The sequence below is a fragment of the Rhinatrema bivittatum genome, chromosome 3 (assembly GCF_901001135.1).
Source record: "Rhinatrema bivittatum chromosome 3, aRhiBiv1.1, whole genome shotgun sequence".
Taxonomy (NCBI): Eukaryota; Metazoa; Chordata; class Amphibia; order Gymnophiona; family Rhinatrematidae; genus Rhinatrema; species Rhinatrema bivittatum.
In genome coordinates, this window is record NC_042617.1 from 314,443,270 (window position 1) to 314,468,496 (window position 25,227).

General features: G+C 45.5%; 1 protein-coding gene across 2 annotated transcripts in view; it reads right to left on the reverse strand.

Annotated features, from left to right (window-relative positions):
- LOC115087714 (NACHT, LRR and PYD domains-containing protein 3-like) overlaps positions 1–17,649 on the reverse strand; it is a 70,088-nt gene extending 52,439 nt beyond the window's left edge. For both annotated transcript variants that reach the window (XM_029595222.1, XM_029595223.1), the window contains exons 1-2: positions 17,143–17,649; positions 5,376–5,671 (exon numbers count right to left, since the gene is read on the reverse strand). In XM_029595222.1, coding sequence (XP_029451082.1) covers positions 5,376–5,646 — 271 coding nt within the window. In that variant the 5' untranslated portion in view covers positions 5,647–5,671; positions 17,143–17,649. The remainder of the gene's footprint in view (positions 1–5,375; positions 5,672–17,142) is intronic.
- Between the last annotated feature and the right edge of the window lie 7,578 nt (positions 17,650–25,227).

Sequence of the window (25,227 nt, forward strand, 5' to 3'; positions counted from 1 at the left end):
CAATGCTAGAATTTGGTGTGCTGTCAGTTGCACTAGACCTCTCAGTGTTAGTCAGGGTTTGAAAGGTGAAGATCCTGTCTCTCAGAAGAAAGGCTTTGCAGAGGTATGTGTTGATGATCGCACCTATAAATTGCAGTGTCTGAGAAGGGTCAAGGTGAGGCTTCTCAAAGTTCACTAGGAACCCTAGGCTTTCCAGCAAGATAGAACCCGCACTTAATGGGTATGAATCAGTTCCCGGCTCAGGGCTACTAGCAAGTAGCAACCAATCATCGAGGTAAGGAAAGAGTTTTATGCCCTCTCTTCAGAGGTGGGCCACAGCTACTGTTAGACATTTGGTGAATATCTTGGGCTCTGATGATAGGCCGAAAGTAGAACTCAATATTGATAATGTTGATTGCAAATCTGGAAGCACAGGTATCGCCAGGATGAGGGGTGCAATGGGATGTGAGCATAAGCATCCTTGAGGTCTAAAGAGCACATCTAGTCATTGGGTTGCAGGTAGGGCAAAATGCTCATGAGAAGTCATCTTGAACTTTTCTTGTACAATGAATTTGAGTGCTCTGAGGTCAAGTATGGACTGCAGCCCTCTGCTTTTCTTGGGAATGAGGAAGCATTGGGAGTAGAATCCTTGAGATTGGTGAGAATGGGCATCAACTGTATCACTCTTTGTTGCAGGAGGGATTTGACTTCTTGCAAGAGGGGAAGAACATCGCCCCCCTGTGATGGGGGGACGAGGTGTGGCAAGGTGGGAGGTCTTCTGAAGTTTAGGCGTATCCATTTTGGATGATGAGAACCCAACAGTCAGATGTGATTTGCCCCCATGCTGGCACAAATCAAGCAAGGCATCTGTCTACTGCTTCCCATAGCTCTAGCCGCAGTAGAATAAAAAAGAAGATTGGGTTTCGGTGGCAGCAGCTAGAATTGGTTTGGGGGTGCGGTGGGATTGGCCCTGGCCCCGTGGTTGCGATAACTGATGTTGAGCCCTCTATATAGGGTAAGAGGAAGGCCCATACAGCGGCTATGATCTGTAAGAACACCGGGGATAAAGGGGTTTCCTGTAGGTGGGATAGTACTGTTTTGGAGTTGTTTGGTCTGGAGGTAATGTGAGCGATGACATCACCACACTTTGCTTCTTGAGCTGGGAGACCATCTCATGAAGCTTGTCATCAAAAACGTTATCACCTTTGCTGGACAGATCTGCCAGCTTGTCATGGCGATCTTCACGGATCGCACTTGCCCTCAGCCAGGCTATTTGGTGGACCGCTATAGAAATGACGGAAATTCGGGCCGACAGTTCAAACTGAGAAGGTGTCTCAGGCCTTCTTTAGGTCAGCTATGCTTTATTTAAGATGACTGGATCCCAAAGGCTGACCCTCATCTGACTTCAGTTGCTAGAGGCATTCATATAGATACTATTTATTTATTTATTTATTTATTTATTTTCTATACCGACATTCCTGTAAAAATATAATCATATCGGTTTACAATGTAACTTCAACAATCGCTCAGGGACGGTACAAGGAACATTGGTGACAGTTAACAGTAGGAAACAGGTCAAAAACTCATCTTAACATATCATAATATATAACTCATCTAAACATATCGTAAAGTAAACTAATAAAATGAAGTCCTCTCATATCATCTCGGAAACAGAAGAGATGATAACTAGAGCAAGCAGAGCAAACAGAAGAACTGAGAGGTGGACTAAGGTGTCCGACTGGAATGTTCGCTAGGGAGAGTGAGGTTACAGGCGAAGGGAAATTACGTGTCTTGAAAGGCTTGGCTAAATAGCCATGTTTTCAGTCTCTTTTTGAATGCAGAAGGGCAAGATTCTTGTCTGAGGTCGGGGGGTAACGCATTCCATTGATGAGGCCCTGCTGTCAATATGACGCGTTTTCTAAGGGATGTTTTGGCTTGGGGGGCATACAAGGTGTCTTTGTAGGCACCCCTGATTGGTCTAGAAGAGGTGTGTGGTTTTAGTTGAGTGGATGTGTGGAGGGTAGTGAGGTTGTGAATAGCTTTATGAATAATCATGAGTACCTTGAAGAGGATCCTGTATTTGATGGGCAGCCAGTGTAGGATCTGAAGAGTAGGGGTAATATGTTCCCTTTTCTTGGTGTTGGTGAGAAGCCTTGCTGCGGAGTTCTGAACCATCTGAAGGGGTTTTAGGGAGTTGGCTGGGAGACCGAGTAGAAGGGAATTGCAATAGTCCAGTTTCGACAAGATGACTGATTGAAGTACCAGTCTGAAATCTTGGAAGTGGAGGAGTGGTTTTAGGTTTCTGAGGACTTGGAGTTTGAAGAAGCACTCCTTAGTGGTGTTGTTCACGAACTTCTTGAGGTTAAGCTGGTTATCCAGAGTGACGCCTAAGTCTCTGACAAAAGGAGAGTGTTTAATAGTTAAATTGGCTGATTGTGAGGCGGACCATAATGTAGTGTTGGTGGCGAGGTTGTCTTGAGAGATGATAAGAATCTCCGTCTTGTTGGTGTTCAAACCAGGTTGAGAGTGGAGAGCAGGTGGTTAATTGCTTGAAGGCAGTTGTTTCAGTGGTTTAGGGTTTTTTGTAGGGATTCTGTGATTGGAATGAGTATTTGGACGTCATCTGCGTACAGATAATGGGATAGATTTAGCTTTGTATATACTAAGTGATATAGAAATGGTATTCCTGTACCTTAGCATTAAGCATGGAACCTTGGAACATCTTCTTGCCGAAATCATCCAGGTAACAGCTATCCTTGTCTGGTGGGGCATTGGAGTAGAGTCTGGTTTTCCTGGCCTTCTTCATAGCGGATTCCATCACTACTGAAGCAAGGCTGCAGCTGCATTGAGGTATAATATAGAAACTTCCGCATCCTGAATTTTAGTTCTGTTTTTCTGGATGTGGTGGGTGTAGAGAGGTGTTTCCCAGGCTTTATCCATGACGGCATCCAATACTGAATGGGAGGGTAAAGCTGTAGGCTCAGCTGGAATGTCAAAAATTTTCAGAAGTTCATGTACCTCTGCCCTCAGATCAGGTAATTTTTTGGTTTCCAGATTTAAAACTGAGCCCACCTTCTCAACAAATCTGGAATAGGAAAGGTCTTCTGGGGGGGATGCTGGTTCAGACGGGTCCTCTGGTGGGTCAGAGGGAATTCCTGTGGAAGAGCTCTGTGATGGTGGAGAGGGGCAATGCAGCCTCTTGTCAGGTTCAGGTGCCTGTAGACTAGGCAGTATTTCCAGGTCCCCACCTTCTGAGAGACCTTGCAGAGGAGAAGGGGGAGTGGAATGATCAGAGCCCTCTACAGAGGGGCTTGAGGTGGAATGAAGTTGTTGAGAAAGGATGATGGAATCGAAGAAGGCCTGAAGAAGCCCTGTGATTTGTGACTTTGTTTGCGAGGCCACTCCCTTCAACATCCTTGGGCTATGCTTGGACTTCTTCCTCTTCTTTGTTGGTGGGGAGGCACCTGAGAGTCCTCTGTGCGAAGAATCTCTGGATGTGCAGGACTTTCTGTCTGTCCAACACCTTCAGTCACCATTACGATCGGAGGAGTGGCGCGAATGACGGGGTACATCCCTTTCTGATTCCCCGGAGTCCTCTAAATCTGATAGGAGGAGGGGTAGCGACGGGGGGGTTGGAGCGCCGGGAGTTCTCTGTAATAGATTCCTTGGGTGTTTTTCCTTTGGTCCTTGACAAGCCGTGCTCAATGTGGCACATTTTTTCTTTTGCTTTTCCCTGTTCTGAAGTCGAATGCATCATATGCGTCGATGGCTCACCCATGGTGCATTGGGTGTGTCGGCACAGATGCCAGTGACTGCATCGGGCATGGCGATCGTACCGAAGTATCGGTGCTCTGATGCACATGACGCTCTTCTCTTGGCATCGAGCCTGACGCCCCGGCTCCATGCCATTGGAGATTTCCCAAAGAAACAGATTGGAAATTGATCCAATATTGCAGTAGCAACCAAAGAAGAAGTAGGATCAATAGACACCAGGAAATCTTTACTGAGCACAGAACAGAATAAAAGTATTCTGTTCTGTGCGCAATAAAGATTTCCTGGTGTCTATTGATCCTACTTCTTCTTTGGTTGGAGATTCCTCCAGCACAGATGGCGCATTCGGCGCCTGGGCCATTGCCGTGTCGGGAATCGACTTTTTTGGGGCCCATTTATGGGGATCTTCTGCGGCCTTACCTCTGCTGTCTGAGGGTTGCAGGGAGGAGGCCCATTTAACCCATTTGGTTTATTTGGGTTCTCGGCCCGGGGAAGACTGGGCTGACCACTGCGGGGCATAGGAGCCCGATGCGGCATTCTCTCCATCCCTGAGTCATGCGATCTTTGTGGCCCTCTGCTGCTGGGCCCTGGGGGACATTCTTCCGCAATCCCAACAGGTTGCCATGTTGTAGTCTGGCCCCAGGCATAAGTAGCAGCAATTATGTCCGTTGGTTACGCACATAATCCTACCGCACTGGCAAAACTTGAATCCTGGGGCTTTCAGAGCCATGTTAGCACTGAGAAGTGCTGTTGGGGGTTCACAATCGTAAAGAGAAGGAGAAAAAAAGGAAGAGATCTTTAGAGAGCAGAAGAACCCCCACCTGTTGCTGCACGGGAAAGGCAAAAATTGAGAAGAGATCATTGATTGCGTGGGAAAGCACCGCGCAGGCGTGCAGTAGCAAAGTTCTGCTAGTGCTAGGAGAAGTTCCCGCCTCAAGCCGCCAGGGGGCGCTCCCAGACAGCATGGCTATTTCAGCCTGCATATCTGCAGGAAAAAGAAATAAAATATTATGGTTTGAATTTAACAGGAAAAGGGTATTTTCCCAAGACTCTCAGAAAAAAATCTATCAAATGTTCCCTCACAGAGGGAAATGTGCCATGGATCTTCCTGTGCAGATCTGGCAGTTCGCAATGCTCATGGCAAAACTGCTATGGATCTACCTCAGATTTATCATTGATTCACATTACATTTCAATGAAATTCACCATGGATTTTGCATTCAATTGGCGTTTGATCTGTAGAACCCATTTGAAGGACCCATGCCAGTTGTTCAGGTTTGTCAAATGACATAGCCGATGACATTAGTTAAGGACCAATTGGCCCAGCGAGTCTACCCAGTTGCCGACCCCTCTGGTTTTCTACCACCTGGAGTAGAAAAGCAATTACATTCCTACATTTAAACCAACACCAGCTCCCCCCTACCCATGACTTTTATACAACCTTTTAACCCTGTTCTCACCACTGCCCTCTTTTTGAATAGCCTGCAAAGTTGACAATGTATGAAAATGCAAACGTTTTTAAAATATGTTTCACACATCCCTAGACATATGGCCAGTCCATAGCTTGGTATTCAATGAAGAAAATATTACTCTTCAATGCATCAACTGTACTACAGTGATACCTACCTCTCAGCTTGAGAGCCTGTTTGTTCATACTGATGCTGTGAAGGATCTCTCTTGCTTTCTCCAAATAGCTATCTGGAAAATGCTCTTTTATGAGGTCTGCCAATTCACTTGGAGCGGCATCCGTCAATTTGTTTCTGGGGATGCTGATATCCTCCCTGTCTGCAGCTTCACGTAGGACGTATTTAAATTTCTTGAAATCATCCTTCAGCAGATCTTCCAGAACTCGTAAAAGATTGTCATCACCATCTTTAGGGGACCATGAGCCTGCCATGGTGCTGTTCCTTCCCTTACAGTACCTGCAGGAAAAAATAAAAGGGCAGTAAGAGTCATCATAAATCTCCAAGTCATAAGGGACAGATAATGTCAGTCCTTGATGTGTCCCAGTGCATGCTGGGGAACACAATTCTAAAATTACTAAGAAAAGTAGAACCAAGGGTCCCATCATACAATGGGGCAAAACCAGAACTGGACTAGCCTGTCTCTTATGACCTAGATCCATCTGGTACTCCTAGATAAAAGGAATGAGAAGTAACACTGTGCCTATACTGAAGAAGAAAAGACATGCCTGAGGTATTCTACCTTGATTTAAAGGAGCTGAATCTGGGTTTGCAAGGTTCTGATTTTTTGTAATGTTTAAGGCTGCAGGCACCTCCTGCTCAATTATTAACCCAGCATCGATAATGAAACTGTACAATTAATTTGCATTTAATACTACTAAACTTTATTGAAGAAATAAACAAACTTGCTCTTTAGCACTTAAATGCTTTACAGATTTATGCAGATTAGCTAGAGATTAGCAAAATGGTGCTAAAGTGAATGGCTATCTTTAATCTTTTTGCAAAGACTTGCATTGCAATCAACAAATTCCCTGTTCTGATGTCCTACTGTGAAGCTGATTTGAATAGCTGAATGGTGGGAAAAGTCATTGCTGCTACTGGTGCTGATGATCTGCCCAGATCCACCCTGCAAATAGCCTTCAACAAAAATAACCTCTGCATCCAAGACATCAATCACTCCATTTTCCACAGGCATAGGTCCTTGATTGCAAACAAATAGTTCTTAGTGAAAGAGCAAATAACCCGATTAACAGAGCTAGCAGTCTGCTTCCATTACATGCACACATTTTCTTTTGTTAAGCACATAATCATTCAAACATATCTGTGTTTGCACAGTTGCAAATCCAGTCTTCAATAATTCGCAAGCAAGGTATTAGCGGAACTCCCTTACAAAATTGACTGGGTAAATGTAACATCAGGACTTGCTAGAGACATAAAGTTCCTGGATGTAATAATGATTGCTTCATGGAGCAATTGGTTCAGGAACCAACAAGAGAAGGAGCTATTTTAGATTTAATTCTTAGTGGAACGCAAGATTTGGTGAGAGAAGTAACGGTGGTGGGGCCACTTGGCAACAGTGATCATAACATGATCAAATTTAAACTAATAACTGGAAAGGGGACAATAAATAAATCTGCAGCTCTAACACTAAATTTTAAAAAGGGAAACTTTGATAAAATGAGAAAATTAGTTAGAAAAAAACTGAAAGCTGCAGCTACAAAGGTTAAAATTGTTCAACAGGCATGGACATTGTTTAAAAACACAATCCTAGAGGCGTAGTCCATATGTATTCCGCACATTAAGAAAGGTGGAAGGAAGGCAAAACGATTACCGTCATGGTTAAAAGGTGAGGTGAAAGAGGCTATTTTAGCCAAAAAAACATCCTTCAAAAATTGGAAGAAGGATCCATCTGAAGAAAATAGGTTAAAACATAAGCATTGTCAAGCTAATTGTAAAACATTGATAAGACAGGCGAAGAGAGATTTTGAAATGAAATTGGCCATAGAGGCAAAAACTCATAATAAAAACTTTTTAAAATATATCCAAAGCAAGAAACCTGTGAGGGAGTCGGTTGGACCATTAGATGACAGAGGGGTTAAAGGGGCTCTTAGGGAAGATAAGGCCATTGCAGAAAGACTAAATGAATTATTTGCCTCCGTGTTTACTAATGAGGATGTTGGGGAGATACCAGTTCCGGAGATGGTTTTCAGGGGTGATGAGTCAGACGAACTGAACAAAATCACTGTGAACCTGGAAGATGTAGTAGGTCAGATTGACAAACTAAAGAGTAGCAAATCACCTGGACCGGATGGTATGAAGAAACTAAAAAATAAAATTTCTGATCTATTATTTATTTATTTATTTATTTATTTAGAAACTTTTATATACCGGTATTAGTGGGGACATCATACCGGTTCACATAATAACTGAAAGCTTGGAAAATACATTTCAACAAGGAGAATGTAACTGGGCGGGGGGTAAAACAATAGGCAGTAGGAAGGATAGAGAAAACAAGACTTATGCCTGAGGTATTCTTGAAATTTCTTGAAATCATCATTAAAATCATCCATTGTACCTGAAGACTGGAGGGTGGCCAATGTAACCCCAATATTTAAAAAAGGCTCCAGGGGCGATCCGAGTAACTATAGACCAGTGAGCCTGACTTCAGTGCTGGGAAAAATAGTGGAAACTATTCTCAAGAACAAAATTGTAAAGCATATAGAAAGACATGATTTAATGGAATATAGTCAACTTGGATTTACCCAAGGGAAGTCTTGCCTAACAAATCTGCTTCATTTTTTTGAAGGGGTTAATAAACGTGTGGATAAAGGTGAACCAGTAGATGTAGTGTATTTGGATTTTCAGAAGGCGTTTGACAAAGTCCCTCATGAGAGGCTTCTACGAAAACTAAAAGGTCATGGGATAGGAGGTGATGTCCTTTCGTGGATTACAAGCTGGTTAAAAGACAGGAAACAGAGAGTAGGATTAAATGGTCAATTTTCTTAGTGGAAAAGGGTAAACAGTGGAGAGCATCAGGGATCTGTACTTGGACCGGTGCTTTTCAATATATATATAAATGATCTGGAAAGGAATACGACGAGTGAGGTTATCAACTTTGCAGATGATACAAAATTATTCAGAGTAGTTAAAACACAAGCAGACTGTGATACATTGCAGGAGGACCTTGCAAGACTTGAAGATTGGGCATCCAAATGGCAGATGAAATTTAATGTGGACAAGTGCAAGGTGTTGCATATAGGGAAAAATAACCATTGCTGTAGTTACACGATGTTAGGTTCCATATTAGGAGCTACCACCCAGGAAAAAGATCTAGGCATAATAGTGGATAATACTTTAAAATCATCAGCTCAGTGTGCTGCAGGAGTCAAAAAAGCAAATAGAATGTTGGGAATTATTAGGAAGGGAATGGTTAATAGAACGGAAAATGTCATAATGCCTCTATATCGCTCCATGGTGAGACCACACCTTGAATACTGTGTACAATTCTGGTCGCTGCATCTCAAAAAAGATATAGTTGCGATGGAGAAGGTACAGAGAAGGGCAACCAAAATGATAAAGGGGATGGAACAGCTTCCCTATGAGGAAAGGCTGAAGAGGTTAGGGCTGTTCAGCTTGGAGAAGAGACGGCTGAGGGGGGATATGATAGAGGTCTTTAAGATTATGAGAGGTCTTGAACGAGTAGATGTGACTCGGTTATTTTCACTTTCGAATAATAGAAGGACTAGGGGGCATTCCATGAAGTTAGCAAGTAGCACATTTAAGACTAATCAGAGAAAATTCTTTTTCACTCAACACACAATAAAGCTCTGGAATTTGTTGCCAGAGGATGTGGTTGGTGCAGTTAGTGTAGCTGGGTTCAAAAAAGGTTTGGATAAGTTCTTGGAGGAGAAGTCCATTAATGGCTATTAATCAATTTTACTTAGGGAATAGCCACTGCTATTAATTGCATCAGTAGCATGGGATCTTCTTAGTGTTTGGGTAATTGCCAGGTTCTTGTGGCCTGGTTTTGGCCTCTGTTGGAAACAGGATGCTGGGCTTGATGGACCCTTGGTCTGACCCAGCATGGCAATTTCTTATGTTCTTATGTTCTTAAATATTCTCAAAACATTCATAACTAACTTCAGCACCATTTCAATGACAGAAAATATGAAGAGCTGCTTACTGTGTTTGCAAATGAATAATAGTTCTTAAGCAGGGCAAAGAACCCCATCTGTCCTGGTTAACCAAACCAGCAGTCTGCCTTCCTATACTTTGTTTTATTTTATAACCCTTCAGCTTCCTAGCAGCCCTTAAAGAGACAGCAAACAATTTACAGCCCTGCAGTATCACAAGTAACATTTTACACACTTTGGAGCCGATGCAATATTAAATGTGGAAAGCGGGCGCTGACTTTTCCGCGCTCGCTTTCTTAATGTGTGCATGGCGCCTGCAAGGGGGGCGCCATGCAATAAACAAATTAGGGGGTCGCGCTAGCAAGGAGGCACTAGAGTCGCTTGGCGGTCTGCCGGTTATGAACACCGACGCCGATAAACTCGGCGTCAGTTTTCATAATGCAGCCGGCCGGTTATGAAAACCGACACCGAGTGAATCGGCATTGGTCTTCAAATCGGCCTGCTTTTCTGTACTTTTTTTCAATGCACTCAGCTATTAACGTCTGCTCCAGGCAGGCATTAATAGCTGAGTGAAAAATGGACGTCTGAGACGCACATTTATTTTTTTGCATTTGGAGTGAATGAGTAATAGCCTCATTCACATGCATTTGCATGTGATGAGCGCTATCTCATTCAGTCCACGTCAGACGCGCATTAAATAGGTGCTAATCCCCCTAGTGCATTAAAGGGTGGATTAGCGCCTATTTAACCCGTGTCCAAGTGCGGTTTATACAGTGCACTCAGTTGAGCGCACTGTATTGAATCGGCCCCTTTAATTGTCTCTTCTAAAGATGAGTTATACTTGTTCTTCTTTTCTTCCTAGACTCACTTCTCTCATTTTCTCAAGTTGCTTCCTCTGTATCTTTTCTCTGTCCTTATTTCTGTCCCTTCTGTTCCACTCCAACTGTCTCTTCTTTTATTCCTTCCCACCCTTATTTGTACCCCATCACCAACTCTCACCCCAGCAGGCCAGCCAGGACTTATTTATTTATTATATTTCTGGATCACTCATCTAAAACTCTAACAGGTCGATACAAAACAGTGCGCTCCGATGGAATGTTGGGAATTATTAGAAAGGGAATGGTGAATAAAACGGAAAATGTCATAATGCCTCTGTATCGTTCCATGGTGAGACCGCACCTTGAATAGTGTGTACAATTCTGGTCGCCGCATCTCAAAAAAGATATAGTTGCAATGGAGAAGGTACAGAGAAGGGCAACCAAAATGATAAAGGGGATGGAACAGCTCCCCTATGAGGAAAGGCTGAAGAGGTTAGGGCTGTTCAGTATGGAGAAGAGACGGCTGAGGGGGGATATGATAGAGGTCTTTAAGATCATGAGAGGTCTTGAATGAGTAGATGAGAATCGGTTATTTACACTTTCAAATAATAGAAGGACTAGGGGGCATTCCATGAAGTTAGCAAGTAGCACATTTAAGACTAATCAGAGAAAATTCTTTTTCACTCAACGCACATTAAAGCTCTGGAATTTGTTGCCAGAGGATGTGGTTAGTGCAGTTAGTGTAGCTGGGTTCAAAAAAGGTTTGGATAAGTTCTTGGCGGAGAAGTCCATTAACTGGTATTAATCAAGTTTACTTAGGGGTAGATTTTTAAAAACTGCGCGATCGCATACTTTTGCTTGCGCAGCAGGCGCAAACAAAAGTACGCTGGATTTTATAAGATACGCGCATAGCCGCGCGTATCCTGTAAAATCCTGGATCGGCGCGCGCAAGGCTGCCGATTTTGGGCAGCCGGCGTGCGCCGAGCCGCGCAGCCTGCCTCCGTTCCCTCCGAGGCTGCTCCGAAATCGGAGCGGCCTCGGAGGGAACTCTCTTTCGCCCTCCCCTCACCTTTCCCTCCCTTCCTCTACCTAACCCACCCCCCCGGCCCTATCTAAACCCCCCCCTACCTTTATCCATGGATTTACGCCTCCCGGAGGGAGACGTAAATCCATGCGCGCCAGCAGGAAGCTGGCGCGCCGAGACCCGACCCAGGGGAGGTTCCAGAAGGCGCGGCCACGACCCGGGGGCGGTTCCGGAGGGCGCGGCCACGCCCCTGGAACACCCCGGCCGGAAACCACGCCCCCGGGTCCGCTCCCGAAACGCCGCGTCCCGCCCCCAAAACGCCGCGTTGTTCGGCCCCTCCCGCTGATACGCCCCCGACGCGCCCCCGTCCAAAAACCCCGGCGGCCTATGGAAAATAGGCACGCCGGCGTGCAAGGCCCTGCTCACATAAATCCGGGCGGATTTACGCGAGCAGGGCTTTGAAAATCCGCCCGTCAGGGAATAGCCACTGCTATTAATTGCATCAGTAGCATGGGATCTTCATAGTGTTTGGGTAATTGCCAGGTTCTTGTGACCTGATTTGGCCTCTGTTGGAAACAGGATGCTGGGTTTGATGGACCTTTTATCTGACCCTGCATGGCAATTTCTTATGTTCTTTTGTACAGAAAACCGGGATTTAACATGGTTGACTTTTGGGAAATGCTTTGAATGTTTGAACTTGTAGTAATAGTAATTGACCATTGGATGGCATTTTGAGAGAGGTGAGAACTGCAATGTGATGTGTTAAAGTGGTTTGGATTGAGGGGTGGTGTGTTGGTGCCCTTAAGCCCCCAGAGTATGTAATTGGTGGAAAATGGTTAAGTGGAAGATGTAAAGATGGGAGATTGTTTGGCAGGTGTGGAGCTAACAGAGGAGGAGACCTCCAGGATATAGTGGCCTGGCGTAGCCAACTTGCAGGTTTGTGAGCCTGGGATCCACCCCAATATGAAGCGGAGCCCTGCAGGGACTTTTCTCCTCAAGGAAAAAGGCCTGAGGCCATGGAGTGGAAGAAAGTTTTTCTCCCATTGAGGAATAGTCCAGGAGCTAAAGGGGGAGAAGAGGTGTTTCCTCCACACAAGGAAAAAGGCCAGGAGTATGGAGAGAGGGGATCATTCTGAGAGAAGGAGAACCCCATGAAGGACTCAGGCCATGAAGGATACCAAGAAGACCTATACATGGCTGGAATGGAAAAATAGGAATGGAGAAGATCCAAGTGTATAAAGAGTTGTAAGTAAAGTCTATGGGAGCTTGGGATTAAAGCTGAAGAGGAATCTAGCAGTATGGTGTCTATTCTTTGTGGTTTGAGGTGAATTGAAATATGAAAGAAGGAAGAGTATCTTTCAAAGTGATAATAAGAGAACTGTAATTGGGGAATGCAACTTACGTATATTGGTTAATGACTAAGATGTGAAATTTGGAAATCTAGATGATATTCAAGTGAAGGCCGAGATTTACTTCTGGCTGTTGTACCCCTTGAATTCTGATTATTCAGTATGAGTATTCTTACTCCATGCTATATCTTTCATTAGTGCCTGGCATCAGAACCAGAAAAAATAGTCATGCCATCTTGGTGTCTTTCAGTCCAAGGGATTCATTTGCCAGTTTGGCAGTTGGTGAAGAAGGAATGGATACCCAAGAGGTTCCAGAAGTAGGGAGGAGAAAGGAGGAACTGAGCCATCACACTGGTGCTCATAGACAGCAAACTGCCCAAACATTTCAGGAGAAAAGGAGAGGAGAAAATTGGAGAGTTCAAGAGCAAGTAGTGGATCCCAAGGAGAGTCCTTAAGGAAAGGAGTACCCTTTACAGTTTACCCAAGGAGTCTTCACACTCTATCCATTCATAAAGAAGGGACTCTGAGGGTAGATCAAGGGATTACAGATTCTCATATTTGCTATTTTGAATTGCTCTATGGATATTTCCAAAGAGAATTGTACTGTTATTTTTTTCATGTTTGAACTACTTCTACAGTAAAGAACATGTTGGAACACCATTACAATGTCCAGCTTCATTATTGGCACCCAGCGGAAAAGAATGCTTTTCACATCCAGGGCCTAGCAGGTTTATCCTTTCCCTCTATGGAGAACCTTTCAACAGGGAAAAAGAAGAGAAAAGGAGAAAGACACTATTAACAGAGACTTAATTCGGAACTGAGTGTGCCCCAGTGATTCACTGAAGATTACCCGAGTCAGGGGTTACAATAATATAAAGATTTGTTTCTGTTGTAATTATGTGTGTTTGTGGATCCTTGGGTGCTGTGGAGGTGACCACGCCCATGGGGAGGAGCCCCGTGAGGAGCCACAGCACTGGGCTAGACTCGTACTACACAAACACAAGAGTTCTTTTATTAAACAGCTTGAATAGAACCACCAGAGGTGGCAGTAGTGAGGCAGTCTCGTAGTTGCAGTCTCAGGGACCTCGGCAGAGGGAGCCCTTCTCTCCTAGATGATGTCAGGAAGTTCCGCAGCAGGTCTCCCAGTGAGGAGATACTGAGGATGAGATAGACTGAGAGTTAGAGTACTCACTAGGTGTTTGCTGTTGATATGCGATTCCACCAGGTCGTTGTAGAATGTACAGGCACTGAGGCAAGGAGAGCAGGCTCTCAAGGAGCGAGTACCTATTCCCTGTAAGGCACCTGAAATAAAGCAGAGGGCCCCCGAGGAGGGGTACCCAGATTAGCATATACCCCGAAGGGCAGAGAGAGAGAGCTTCCTGCGGCAGCACGGAAGCGGCAGAGTAGCGTAGACAAGAACGGATTTGATTCCTTGCTAACTCGGGGAGCTAGCAAATGAGTGAAGGTAATATACCCGGATGGCGTGACATCAGCATGAGGAAATGCCCTCGAGGTTCGCGCCAAGGTGATACAAAGACGTGTGTTGCGCACGCGCGCGCGAACCCTAGTAGGCACCTGGGTGGAGCAATGGCGGGAGGCTGCACCATAGCCTTTCTGGGGATGCCAGAGAGGTCAGCTTGTAGACGCAGTGGTAGCCATCTTGCCCAGGTAAGCGGGAGGAGCCGTGAATAAGGTGAGGCAAACGGGGCGAAGCCGTTGAGGACCAATGGACGCAACAGTTTCCCGTAAAATGCTTCCATTTTGCTTAGCCCACTGTTCACAGGTCCGGAGGAACCACTAGGCAAGCTAGGCCTGTGCCTAGGGCACCGAGACTTAGGGGGCGCTGCAGCAGGCGGCAGAATTTTGAAAGGGCAAAAAGTGCCCTTTCAAACTTCTGCCAGCCCCCATCTCACCTTGCCTACCCCCCCCCCCCCCCAGTGCCACCCTCCCGACGCCCCCCTGGTGGTCCAGTGGAGGGCCTGGGAGTGATCTGCCGCTCCCGGGGCCTCAGTTGCCATTAACCAAAATGGCGCCATGGCCTTTAGCCCCTACCATGCAACAGGGGCCAACCAATGGCACCGGTAACCCCTGACACATGGTAGGCGCTGAAGGCCACCAACGCTGGGGCGGATTGCCCTATTGGGGGATCGGGCTTCCCCCGGTGGGGCAATCTGCCCCTGGCGCCAGTGGCCTTCCCAGCCAAAGAGAAGAAGAGGATCTGCTGGTGCACGGCCCGAAGAGAAACCTGCGGGGCCACAGCAGAGCCATCCTGCCACAGCTGCAAGACAGCCATGTGGGGCCGGAAGAGAGGCCTGCAAGAGCTGAAGAATGGAAGAGGGGTTGCAAGCCCCCGCCAGAGCCCAAGCAGAAGGGGCCGTGAGCCGCTGCTGGAGCCCAAGCTGGCGGCAGCTGAAAAGTGAAGACTAGCCCAAGTGTTGCCACTAGAACCCAGGAGAGTGACATCGCTGCCAGCTGCCGCCCGCCAGAGATCAGGCTGGCAGGGGCCGAAGAAAAGAAGATCGGCGCTGTCAGTTGCCGCCGGAGACAAGGCTGGCGGGCCGAAGACAAGCTATTCAGCTGGGTGCCTTTGTGTGTGTCTGTGTGACATGTATGTGAGACAGGGAGGGTGCTTCTGTGTCTATGTGGTGGTTATGTGAGGCAGGGAGGGTGCTTCTGTCTCTGTGTGTGGTATACATTTATTTATTTTATTTATTTAAAAGTATTTATATACCGTTTTTCAAAACAGGATATCTTGTCAAAACAGTTTACAAAATAAAAAGAAAAATAAAAAGTAGATAAAATAAACTTAAAATAATATTAAAATACAAAAACTAGTATATACCTTAAAAGGTAAAAAAAATATTAACAAAAACTAACTAATAATGGAGCTGGGCCAAGGTTCATATTGTAGTCATGAAGGGTAAAGGGGTGGGGAGGGGGGTTTGAAATGAGAAGAGAGATGAAATAGAGTTATGGAGCAGGGAGGGTGCTTCTGTGTGGTGTGAGACAGGGAGGGTGCTTCTGTATGTGTGTGGTGTGAGACAGGGAGGGTGCTTGTGTATGTGTGTTTGGTGTGTGTGTGTGAGAGAGAGATGGAGCATGTTTTTGGCTGGCTGTGGCTGTGAGATAGAGGGGGCATGTGTATGATTGAGCCTATTTATAAATGAGATAGAACATGTGTGTGATTGAGAGCTTGTATGTAAGTGAAATAGAGAGAGCATGTGTGTGATTGAAAGCCTGTGTGTAAGAGAGAGCGAGAGCATTGTGTGATTGAGAGAGACTGGCCAGAGAGGTGATGTGTGTATGTGTGAGAGAGCTGATCAGGGAGATGACTGGTATGTGTGTGCTTGTGTATGTGAGAGAGAGAGACTGGTTGGGGAGATGATTGGTGTGTGAGAGACGAAAAACTGGTCCTGAGGATGTGACTGGTGTGTGTTTGTGAGAGAGAGAAGAGACTAGTTGTGGTCCCTAAGGAAGAGGACCGTGAGGACAGCTTTAGCAGCTACTGCTGCTTCTGGTGTGGCCTGCAAGGGAAAGGAGTAGGAGAACTGCTGGAGAGGGTAAGTAAATGTGGCTTTTTAAGTTCATTTTTCTTGATTGACTACCATTTTAATTATTGGGTAGTATGTGATGTGTCTGCTGTTTTGAAATATTTCATTGGTGTTTGCTAAAGCTTTCAAAATTTGCATGAGTCTTTAATTATTGGATATTCTATTCATCAGCTGTTTTGAAATTATTTTATTAGTATGATTTTACTATTATGATTAATGATTTATATATCTTGAATTTATTGATTGTTTCATGAGGAATGGTGATTTTTGCTTTTCCATTGTGCACTGTAGAGTCTGGCCTGATGCGTTTTACAGTTCAGTTTTTGTCTGCACATTTCTATTTATACTTTATGTGGCTTTATTCTGTAATTGGTGAGAGTTTGTGTTCTGCATGCAAAGACTGAGATGAAGCATTCTTTTCGCATGTGGTTTCTCTGTAGGGATCTGTAGTTGCTTGGCCTGTTCTGTTTTCCTGATAGTAGGTGTATTGATATTTTAGATTCTGGTGAAATATTTGTGGTATTCTTTTTCATAGGTGGGGTTGTTATTCTTTGAGTGTTGGCAGATAGTACTGTATTAATATGGGAGGACCATGCCAAAACATCATAATAGGTATGATGCCATTTGAATTCCAAGATGCAACGTTTTCTTGTTGGCAACACAACAGGGCATGAGATTAAATTATCACAACAACGTGTATATTAATTTTACCTCAGAATGTCATTTTTCATGTAAAATATGTTGTTATAAATGCATAATATAAAATTGTGTATGGGGGGGCGCCAGGCTGTAAGGTTTGCCTAGGGTGCCTAATACCCTTGCACCGGCCTGACTGTTCATCTACTTCACCGAGAACTTCCCACCCTGCTAATGCTTACATCTTCCCTGTTGAATTTTTTTGCCCATCATTTCTTGTGCATTTTCTCATCAAGTAAATTGTTGTGTCTACCTTCCTTTCCTCCCTTCCTTCCCCCACCCCATTTCCTATTTTCTTCACAGCATAAAAACAGGAAAGATCATAACTAACCACAGCAGAAGAAATGTGCAAGTCTTACCGTCTCTGAAAATGTTCAGGCTCCTCCGCTGCTCAGAAAGCTAGAAGACGAGTACCTGAAGTTTCACTTTCTATTTTATTCTGGCTGCCTTTTTTTTGTTGTTGTTGTTCTAATATCTCTTCTTCTCATCTGAGGCTTCTGCTCTTCAGACTCTCTTCCCTCTCCATGGCAGTCCTGGACAAATGGATTAGTATCGATTCAGGGACTTCTCGGCATATTTCTTTCCCCCCCTTCAACAGTTTGTCCCCTTTCTATGATACGGGAAGCAAACCACACACCATCCACAGGCAGGAAAGGGTTGAAATCCTTCTTGTGAGTGAGCTCCGGGAATGTAAGAGCTCCAGTGCTGTTATGGGTGGGATTACACTGAGAGCAATGCTTGACAGGACAGAAGCAGGATAGGCAGTGTTTATGCTAGTAGGGAGTATCTCTGGGACTGGAGAAACCAGCTACTTGAAGTTTTAGCTGATTTGCAAAACAGAGTGGAAAGGGCTGTGCCAGGAGGAACTGTGCTAGACAGGGAAAATAAGGTTTCAGTGCAGTACTGCTGATACTGAACTATGTGGTTCAATGTATCCGCCCCTGAGGCGACAGTTCAGTTCTCTGTAAACCGGTGCGATATGTATTCTAGATAGGAACATCGGTATATAAAAATTAAAAATAAATAAATAAATAAATGTGGTAATCTGTGAAGGAGCAGAATTGCTGTGAAAGAGAGAGAAAGAGACATTTTATTTTATACTGAAACGTGAGATATGCTCTCTGTCAAGCTTTACCTTATTCCTGTGTGAATTGGTGCAATAAGAATTAAAAGTTCAAGAAAATCTGTTACTTTCGGTGTTTTGTGAAGTTTTTCACTGTGAGTAGTTAGTGGAGAGTGAACAGAGCCTAGAGAACATGCGACCAGACCGGGCGCTCTGTCACAGGTAACCCACCTTTTTTTCCCCCTGCAGCACCTGCTTAGGCCACATCCTGTCTGTCCAGAAGAATCTGCCAACAGGTAAGCTGATTTCCAAATGGCCTGCTGCTCTTTCAGAGTCTGTGCGGCTGAACAGTGCTCCTGAAGCAGCTCGATTGTTGGAAGGGTCCCACTGCCAAATCTGCTGTCTCTGAGAAGGCTGGATTCATGAAGTGAGTTAAAAGTACTTTCCCTATGAGAACTGCCTAGGGAAAAAAGGGCCTGCAGAGATCTGCACCTACATTTCTGTGGACAGTTTTTCCATTCCAAACAACACGCATAGTTTTTGCAAATGCAAAACTGCATGTGGTCCGTTAGGAGAAGAAAAATCTGTTCCAAATCCCTAATATAATTCTCAGCCTAGTATCCCTCTTATGTACACAAAAGCAGGGCCCAACACATTTTGGATCATGGGGGCAGAGGTTAGGAAATGGACCCCACAGAAATTTGTCTAGTTCAGCAGGGGCAAACCAAGCAATCTGGCACCTATGGCTAAGTGAAAAAGTGCATGCTCATGCTCACCCTGTACACAATACACAACACCACAAGCTGGGTGATTCCGTTACGTATAACGTTATTCCCAAAAGTATGACCTTTAGGGCTGTATGGAGGTGATCCTTATCATCCACCAGAACTGAACCTTAATCTCTATCCAACTGATTAGTAATCTCTACCTTGTTAAACAGTAGGAATTGAAAAGAATTATGTGATTTTTTTTTTAAATGTATTCATTTATTTAGAGAATTTGTATGCTGCCAATCTAATACTCTCAGCAGCTCACAATAAAACCTACATAAAATAAAACATAAAAAGAGAGAAATAACATAGTACAAAATGATGCAGAAATATAACAATAAACAAGAGATTGGAAACAGTCTTTCGTCTGTCCACTGAGGATATCTTAATCCTTCAACGTCATATTAATTAAACATCATATTAAATAAATAAGTATTCAGCAATTTTATGAAAGTTTTGGTACATTCTAGCATGCACAGCTGTAATGGCAAAAGGTTTCACAGTTCTGGGCCAGCAACTGAAAATGTCCACTCACAAGTATCAACAAGACAAACATGACACACAGAGGGAATATCGAGGAAATCTCTCTGTGAGGAATTCAGAATTCTCGGAGGATTGTAAATATGCAACATTTGGTTGATCTAAGGGAGAGTCAATTTTATGCATTTTGTGGATCAACAGAGCGATCTTATGTTGGATCCTATCATTAACTGGAAGCCAGTGTAACTGTTTCAAGGCTGGCAAGATATGGTCCTGCTTCCCTCATCCAGATATTACAGCACCTGAAGCGTTCACAAATAAGTGAAATGGACACACCCAACAGCAATGCATTACAATAATCCAAAATAGACTTAAGCACTAATGTGGGAAACAAAAATCAGACAGCTCCCTTCTCTGGGAATAGTTATTTATTAGCGAGCATAATTCAGTGAAATCATTATAAAAGATCTTTACATGACCACTTGCAAATGGGGTGACATACATATAGTAGGCACCCCCCACAGAATCTCAACAAGGAATTTATAGTCTTTTTGCTGGCTGAAGCCCTGGTTTTACTTCCCCCTTTTTGACCACACTGATAAGCACCTTCTTGCTTGTTCCACCCCTTTTAGTTTTTTCTTATTTATTTATTTATTTATTTTACTATTTTCTATACCGGCTTTCACGACCAAGGGTCACATCAAACCGGTTTACATTTAACAGGGCGTGCATTGTACAGAGAACTCGAGCAACTATAACTGGTGCAGGAATTGTAGTTACAATAATCAGGGAAGTACACAACTGGGAGAATAGGAAGAAGAAGAAAAGAGATTGATTGAAAAAAATTATTTACAATGAATATTTAAAAAGATGCAAAATTAAATCCAAAGTGGACTGAATGAAGTCGTGAATGAAGTTGATGATAGAGTGATGGTATATACACCCAATTATAACAATGAGTTTATGATGACGGTAGCAGGGATCAGTCTGTGTCTTGGTTGGCTTTTGGAGGGGGTCCCTTACCTGCATCCCCTGATGCTTATCAGTGTCTGGCAGGTCTTTGTACTTGCTGTTTCTAAATGGCATGGCTACAACATCTTATCTTGCAAGAAGCTAATTTGCACAGAAGCATAACTTTAAAGGGAGAAGGGGGGTTAGTTCTCTCAAGTTAATCCAGTGCCTGGTCCCTCGTCTCTGGCGGCTGTGGGCCACTGGCTCCGTCCTCGGGCTGCCCCTGGTGCCTCCGGCTCTGCTACAGCTCCTGGTGCTCCGCGTCTGGCTTCTCCGCTTGGCCCGCAGAGAGACGCCGTTCCAACCAGCACTGCACCCCTGCCTAGGCACGCGCGCTTTGCTCAACTAAACCTTAAGTAGGGTCTGCGGCGGGAACCTAGCCACAGGCCCCGGATGATGACGTCAGCGGTGCTTCGGTATATAATCCCGGGCCCTGCTTCCTCAGTTTGCCTTTGCAACAGGTCCCCTCGCTAGTCGAGTACTCGTTGCTTCATCTGTTCCTGGTTCCTGATCCTGAGTGTCTTCATTCCTGCTTCCTCGTTGCTGTGTTCCTGTCCCTTCATCTTCCTATCGGATTGCTGACTTGGTTTGACCTCTGCATTGCCTGACTATTCTGTTGCCTCTCTCCAGCCCCAGACCTCTGCATTGCCTGACTTCTCCGTGTCTTTCTCCAGCCCCAGACCTCTGCATTGCCTGACTACTCTGTTGCCTCTCTCCAACCCCGAACCTCTGCATTGTCTGACCACTTCATTGATTCTCTCCTCGTCCAGACCTCAGCCTTACTTGCCACCACTTCCAGATTGCTGCCAGCCTTGAACCCAGCTTGCTCAATGATGCCTCTTCAGTCTTTGTCCTGGACGTGGCTTATTCAGGCTTTGGCCTGCTCTTGCTCTTGTCTGACTGTGTTTCTATTGGCGCCCAGGTCTCCGGGACTCCGTCTTGTCCAGTACAGACTGATACCTACACCTGTTGCTGCCTCAGGGCTAACCTCGATCCTCCCATTGACGGCCACCGACAGAGGCCACCTAAGTCTAGCCGGCCCTGGCACCCAAAGGCTCAACCCGCGGGGAACGAGGGCTGGTATTGGTGAAGCGCCAGCCAGCCTCCGTCCATCAGCCCTCTCTGCCTACAAATGGTGGGGACCCGTAGGATCCCTCCTACAGGTAGCGTCAACCCCAACTGGCCCAAGGGTCCACCTCCGGCGCAACAGATTGCAACGGCCATGGACTCGGCGGAGCCTCGTGCCCTCCAGGCTAATTCTTGCCTGGCCTTAAAGGTACAAGAACAGCAATAGTTTCTTGAGGCTCTGGCCTCACCCCTTGAGCATCTGCATACACAGCTAGATGCCATGTCTAGCAACTCAGTTCCAGCGACGGCCTCCTCTTCGTCACAGCCGTCTACTTCCTCTTCCAGAGCCCTACTGGCCCTGCCAGCCCCGCCTCATTTCAATGGTGACTCTGAACTGTGCAGAGGGTTTATTAACCAATGTTCCATGCAGTTTGCTCTTCAACCCTCCATCTTTCAAGATGAACTAACCAAGGTCACCTTCATCCTGTCTTGCCTAGAGGGGAAGGCGCTGGCATGGGCTTCTCCCTTATGGGAGGATCGGACTCACTCCTATGGGAACTGTCTCGGTTTGTAGCCGTGTTCCAGCGAACCTTTGACGATCCTGGGCGGCATGCCATGGCAAGTATAAGTCTATTACACATTCGGCAAGGCTAAAGAAGTCTTTTCAATTACACTATTGAATTCTGGACTTTAGCATCTGAACTCGCTTGGCAGGAAGACTGCCTGTGGACTATCTACCTAGACGGACTCTCTCCACAACTAAAGGATGAATTGGCAGCATGAGAGCTCCCGTCCTCTCTCGAGGATCTTATCAATCTAACTGGCCGAATTGACCATTGTCTCAAAGAGCGTCACCAGGAGCATCGGATGCCCAAGAAACCCTCTCGGGTCCATTCCCACTCGCCACCTGCTACCAACTCTACTACTGGTGGGAATTCTGCGGTGGTTAAGACCGATGAACCTATGCAGTTGGGTCGTGGGCATCTGTCCCTGGGAGAACACCTCCGGCAGAGACAAACAGACCTGTGTCTGTACTGTGGAGCGCCCGGCCATCACCTACAGACTTGCCCAGTCCTTCCGGGAAATGTCCCATTCAGTTGGGGCCCTGAACTTGGGCTCAACGTCTCTGGCCCCTCAACTGTCCATGCCTGTTACTATAGTCTCGCTTGTTTCCTGTCCTTGCTCTGGTAGTTTCTGGAGCAGGGGGTAATTTTATCATTAAAGACTTGGTTCAACTCCTGCATATCAATACCCGGCCTTTTGAGCCTTCCTTGTGCATTGCTTCAATCTATGGAGAACCATTACCTGGTCAAATCTCCTTATCTACAGAACCTGTTCGCCTTCTCACTGGTGCTCTCCATTCCGAAGAAATTGAATTTTTGGTTCTAGAGAAATCCATCCATCTGGTAGTTCTGGGACTACCTTGGCTCCAATGTCACTCCCCCCAATTTGATTGGGGGTCTCTTCAGTTGACTGAATGGGGCTCCGCCTATCATCAGACTTGTCTCCAGAAAGTGGCGCCTCCACCATTGGTTCCTCTGGCGACCACTTCCTCAGGCATACCTGCTCCCTACGCAGACTTTGAAGACGTGTTCTTGAAGCAGAAGGCAGACCTCCTACCACCTCTTTGGAGATTTGATTGTCCCATCGATCTCCTACCTGGGACTATGCCCCCCGAGGGCGTACCTATCCTCTGTCTCTTCCCGAGACCAAGGCCATGATGGAATACATCTGGGAGAATCTTGCAAAGGGATTCATTTGCCCCTCTACCTCCCCTGCTGGCACAGGGTTCTTCTTCATCACAAAGAAGGATGGATCCTTAAGACCATGTATCGATTACTGCGGTTTGAATGCGATCACTCTTAAGGGCAAGTATCCTCTGCCCTTGATATCCGAATTGTTCGACCGACTACATGGAGCTTCTATCTTTACCAAGTTAGACTTACATGGAGCCTATAACTTGGTGCATATTTCCCCTGATGACATCTGGAAGACCGCTTTCAACACCAGAGACGGGCAATATGAATATTTAGTGATGCCCTTCAGCCTTTGTAATGCACCCGCAGTCTTCTAGCGAATGATTAATGAAATCTTCAGGGATCTCATGTACACCAAAGTAGTGGCATACCTGGATGACATTCTCGTCTTCTCCAAGGACCTGGTTGCGCACTGTACTGATGTTCGTACTGTACTTCAACGTCTTCAGGAGAATCATCTGTTCACAAAATTGGACAAGTGCCTGTTTGAAAATTCCAGCTTGCCCTTATGGGGTATATAATTTCCCAAAAGGGTTCTCGACGGATCCTGAGAAACTTAAGGGAATCCAAGACTGGCCACAACCCATGGGCTTGAAGGCACTTCAACGTTTTCTAGCATTCATGAATTACTACCGCCACTTTAAACCACACTACTCTATGTTGCCGCCAGCCTTGAACCCAGCTTGCTCAACGATGCCTCTTCAGTCTTTGTCCTGGACATGGCTTATTCAGGCTTTGTCCTGCTCTTGCTCGGGTGCTCCTGTCTGACTGTATTCCTATTGGCGACTGGGTCTCTGGGACTCCGTCTCGTCCAGTACAGACTGATACCTACACCTGTTGCTGCCTCAGGGTTGACCTCGATCCTCCCATCGACGACCACCATCGGAGGCCACCTAAGTCCTGCCGGCCCTGGCACCCTTAGGCTCAACCCGCGGGGAACAAGGGCTGGTATTGGTGAAGCGCCAGCTGGCTTCTGTCCATCAGCTCTCTCTGCCTACCAACGATGGGGAACCATAGGATCCCTCCTACTGGTAGCATCAACCCCACCTCGGCCCAAGGGTCCACCTCTGGCGCAACACACAGACATTAGGAGAGGAAATCATTAACAATGCATTGAGAAGGCATAGAAGTGGGCCAGTTGCAGGATTCATGTTACTGCACAAGGATATTCCCACAGCTACATGACTAGTGAAGTGGAGTATCATGGTCCTTCATGGATGCAAAATCTAGTAATAACATTCATTGTCACATACCAGTATGGAGGTCCCATTACCAGCTACAGAGCACACTCATTGTTGTCTTCCTATTTCTTTCCTGCGCTCAAGAAGAGAAGGTGGCTTGATTGGCTGTGTGCTTTGTGGGGTCGGCTGGTGGTAAGTGAATCTTCCAGCCTACCTGGCAATGTCCATATATAGATAATATGTATTTCAGCATTTAAGTACACATCATTCTGACACATGCTTTTGTTTTAAGATGCTGCTGAAGAGGAAGGAATGGCTGAAGCACCAGCCCCAGGCCCCACAACTGCAGCAGCTATCCTTATCAGCCCTCTAGAGTTTTCCACTGTGAGGCTGAATGCCCAGTCTGCAGTAGTCCTTTAGCTCATCTAATATATACAGACTTTAAAGAAATAGTTAGGGTATAAGCTTAAGCAAAAGAATTTATTTAAATCCCAGGATCTTCAAATGTCACAGCACATACATGCTATATCACACAAACAGAGTAGCAATAGCTAGCTATCAAAATTAGAATCCTACAAATCCATAACTTTAAGCCAGTACACCTATCCACATGCTGATATTCTTTAGGCCAGCAAAATCCATTTATTGAACAACCCAAAACATATCTCTTACATCATACCTTTTAGGGGGCTTCAGGCAGCTCCCAGCAGAAAGCCATAACTCTCTCATTACAGGTATACAATGCAGGCCCCTTCAACCTCTTCAATGTCTTCAACAGGCAATGGAATAGAATACAGTCTTGCTTGAAGTAGTTAACAGAGCTAGTATAGCAGCTGCCAGCTGGTGGTTCAGGTGATGTGGAATTTTTCCAAGCTAGTTCTTCAAGGAACCCTACGTACCCAACCTATCAAATCTTTCAAACTCTCCTCCACCATAAGCAGAGCCTTCTCTCTCGCTGGCCCCACTGTATGGAACTCCTTGCCCCATGACATACGCATGGAGACTTTCACGCCCAAATTCAAGAAAAAATTGAAAACCTGGCTTTTCCAGCAAGCCTACCCCTTGACACCGCCCAATTCATTAAATCCCTCTCTAATTGATTCAACGAACTATG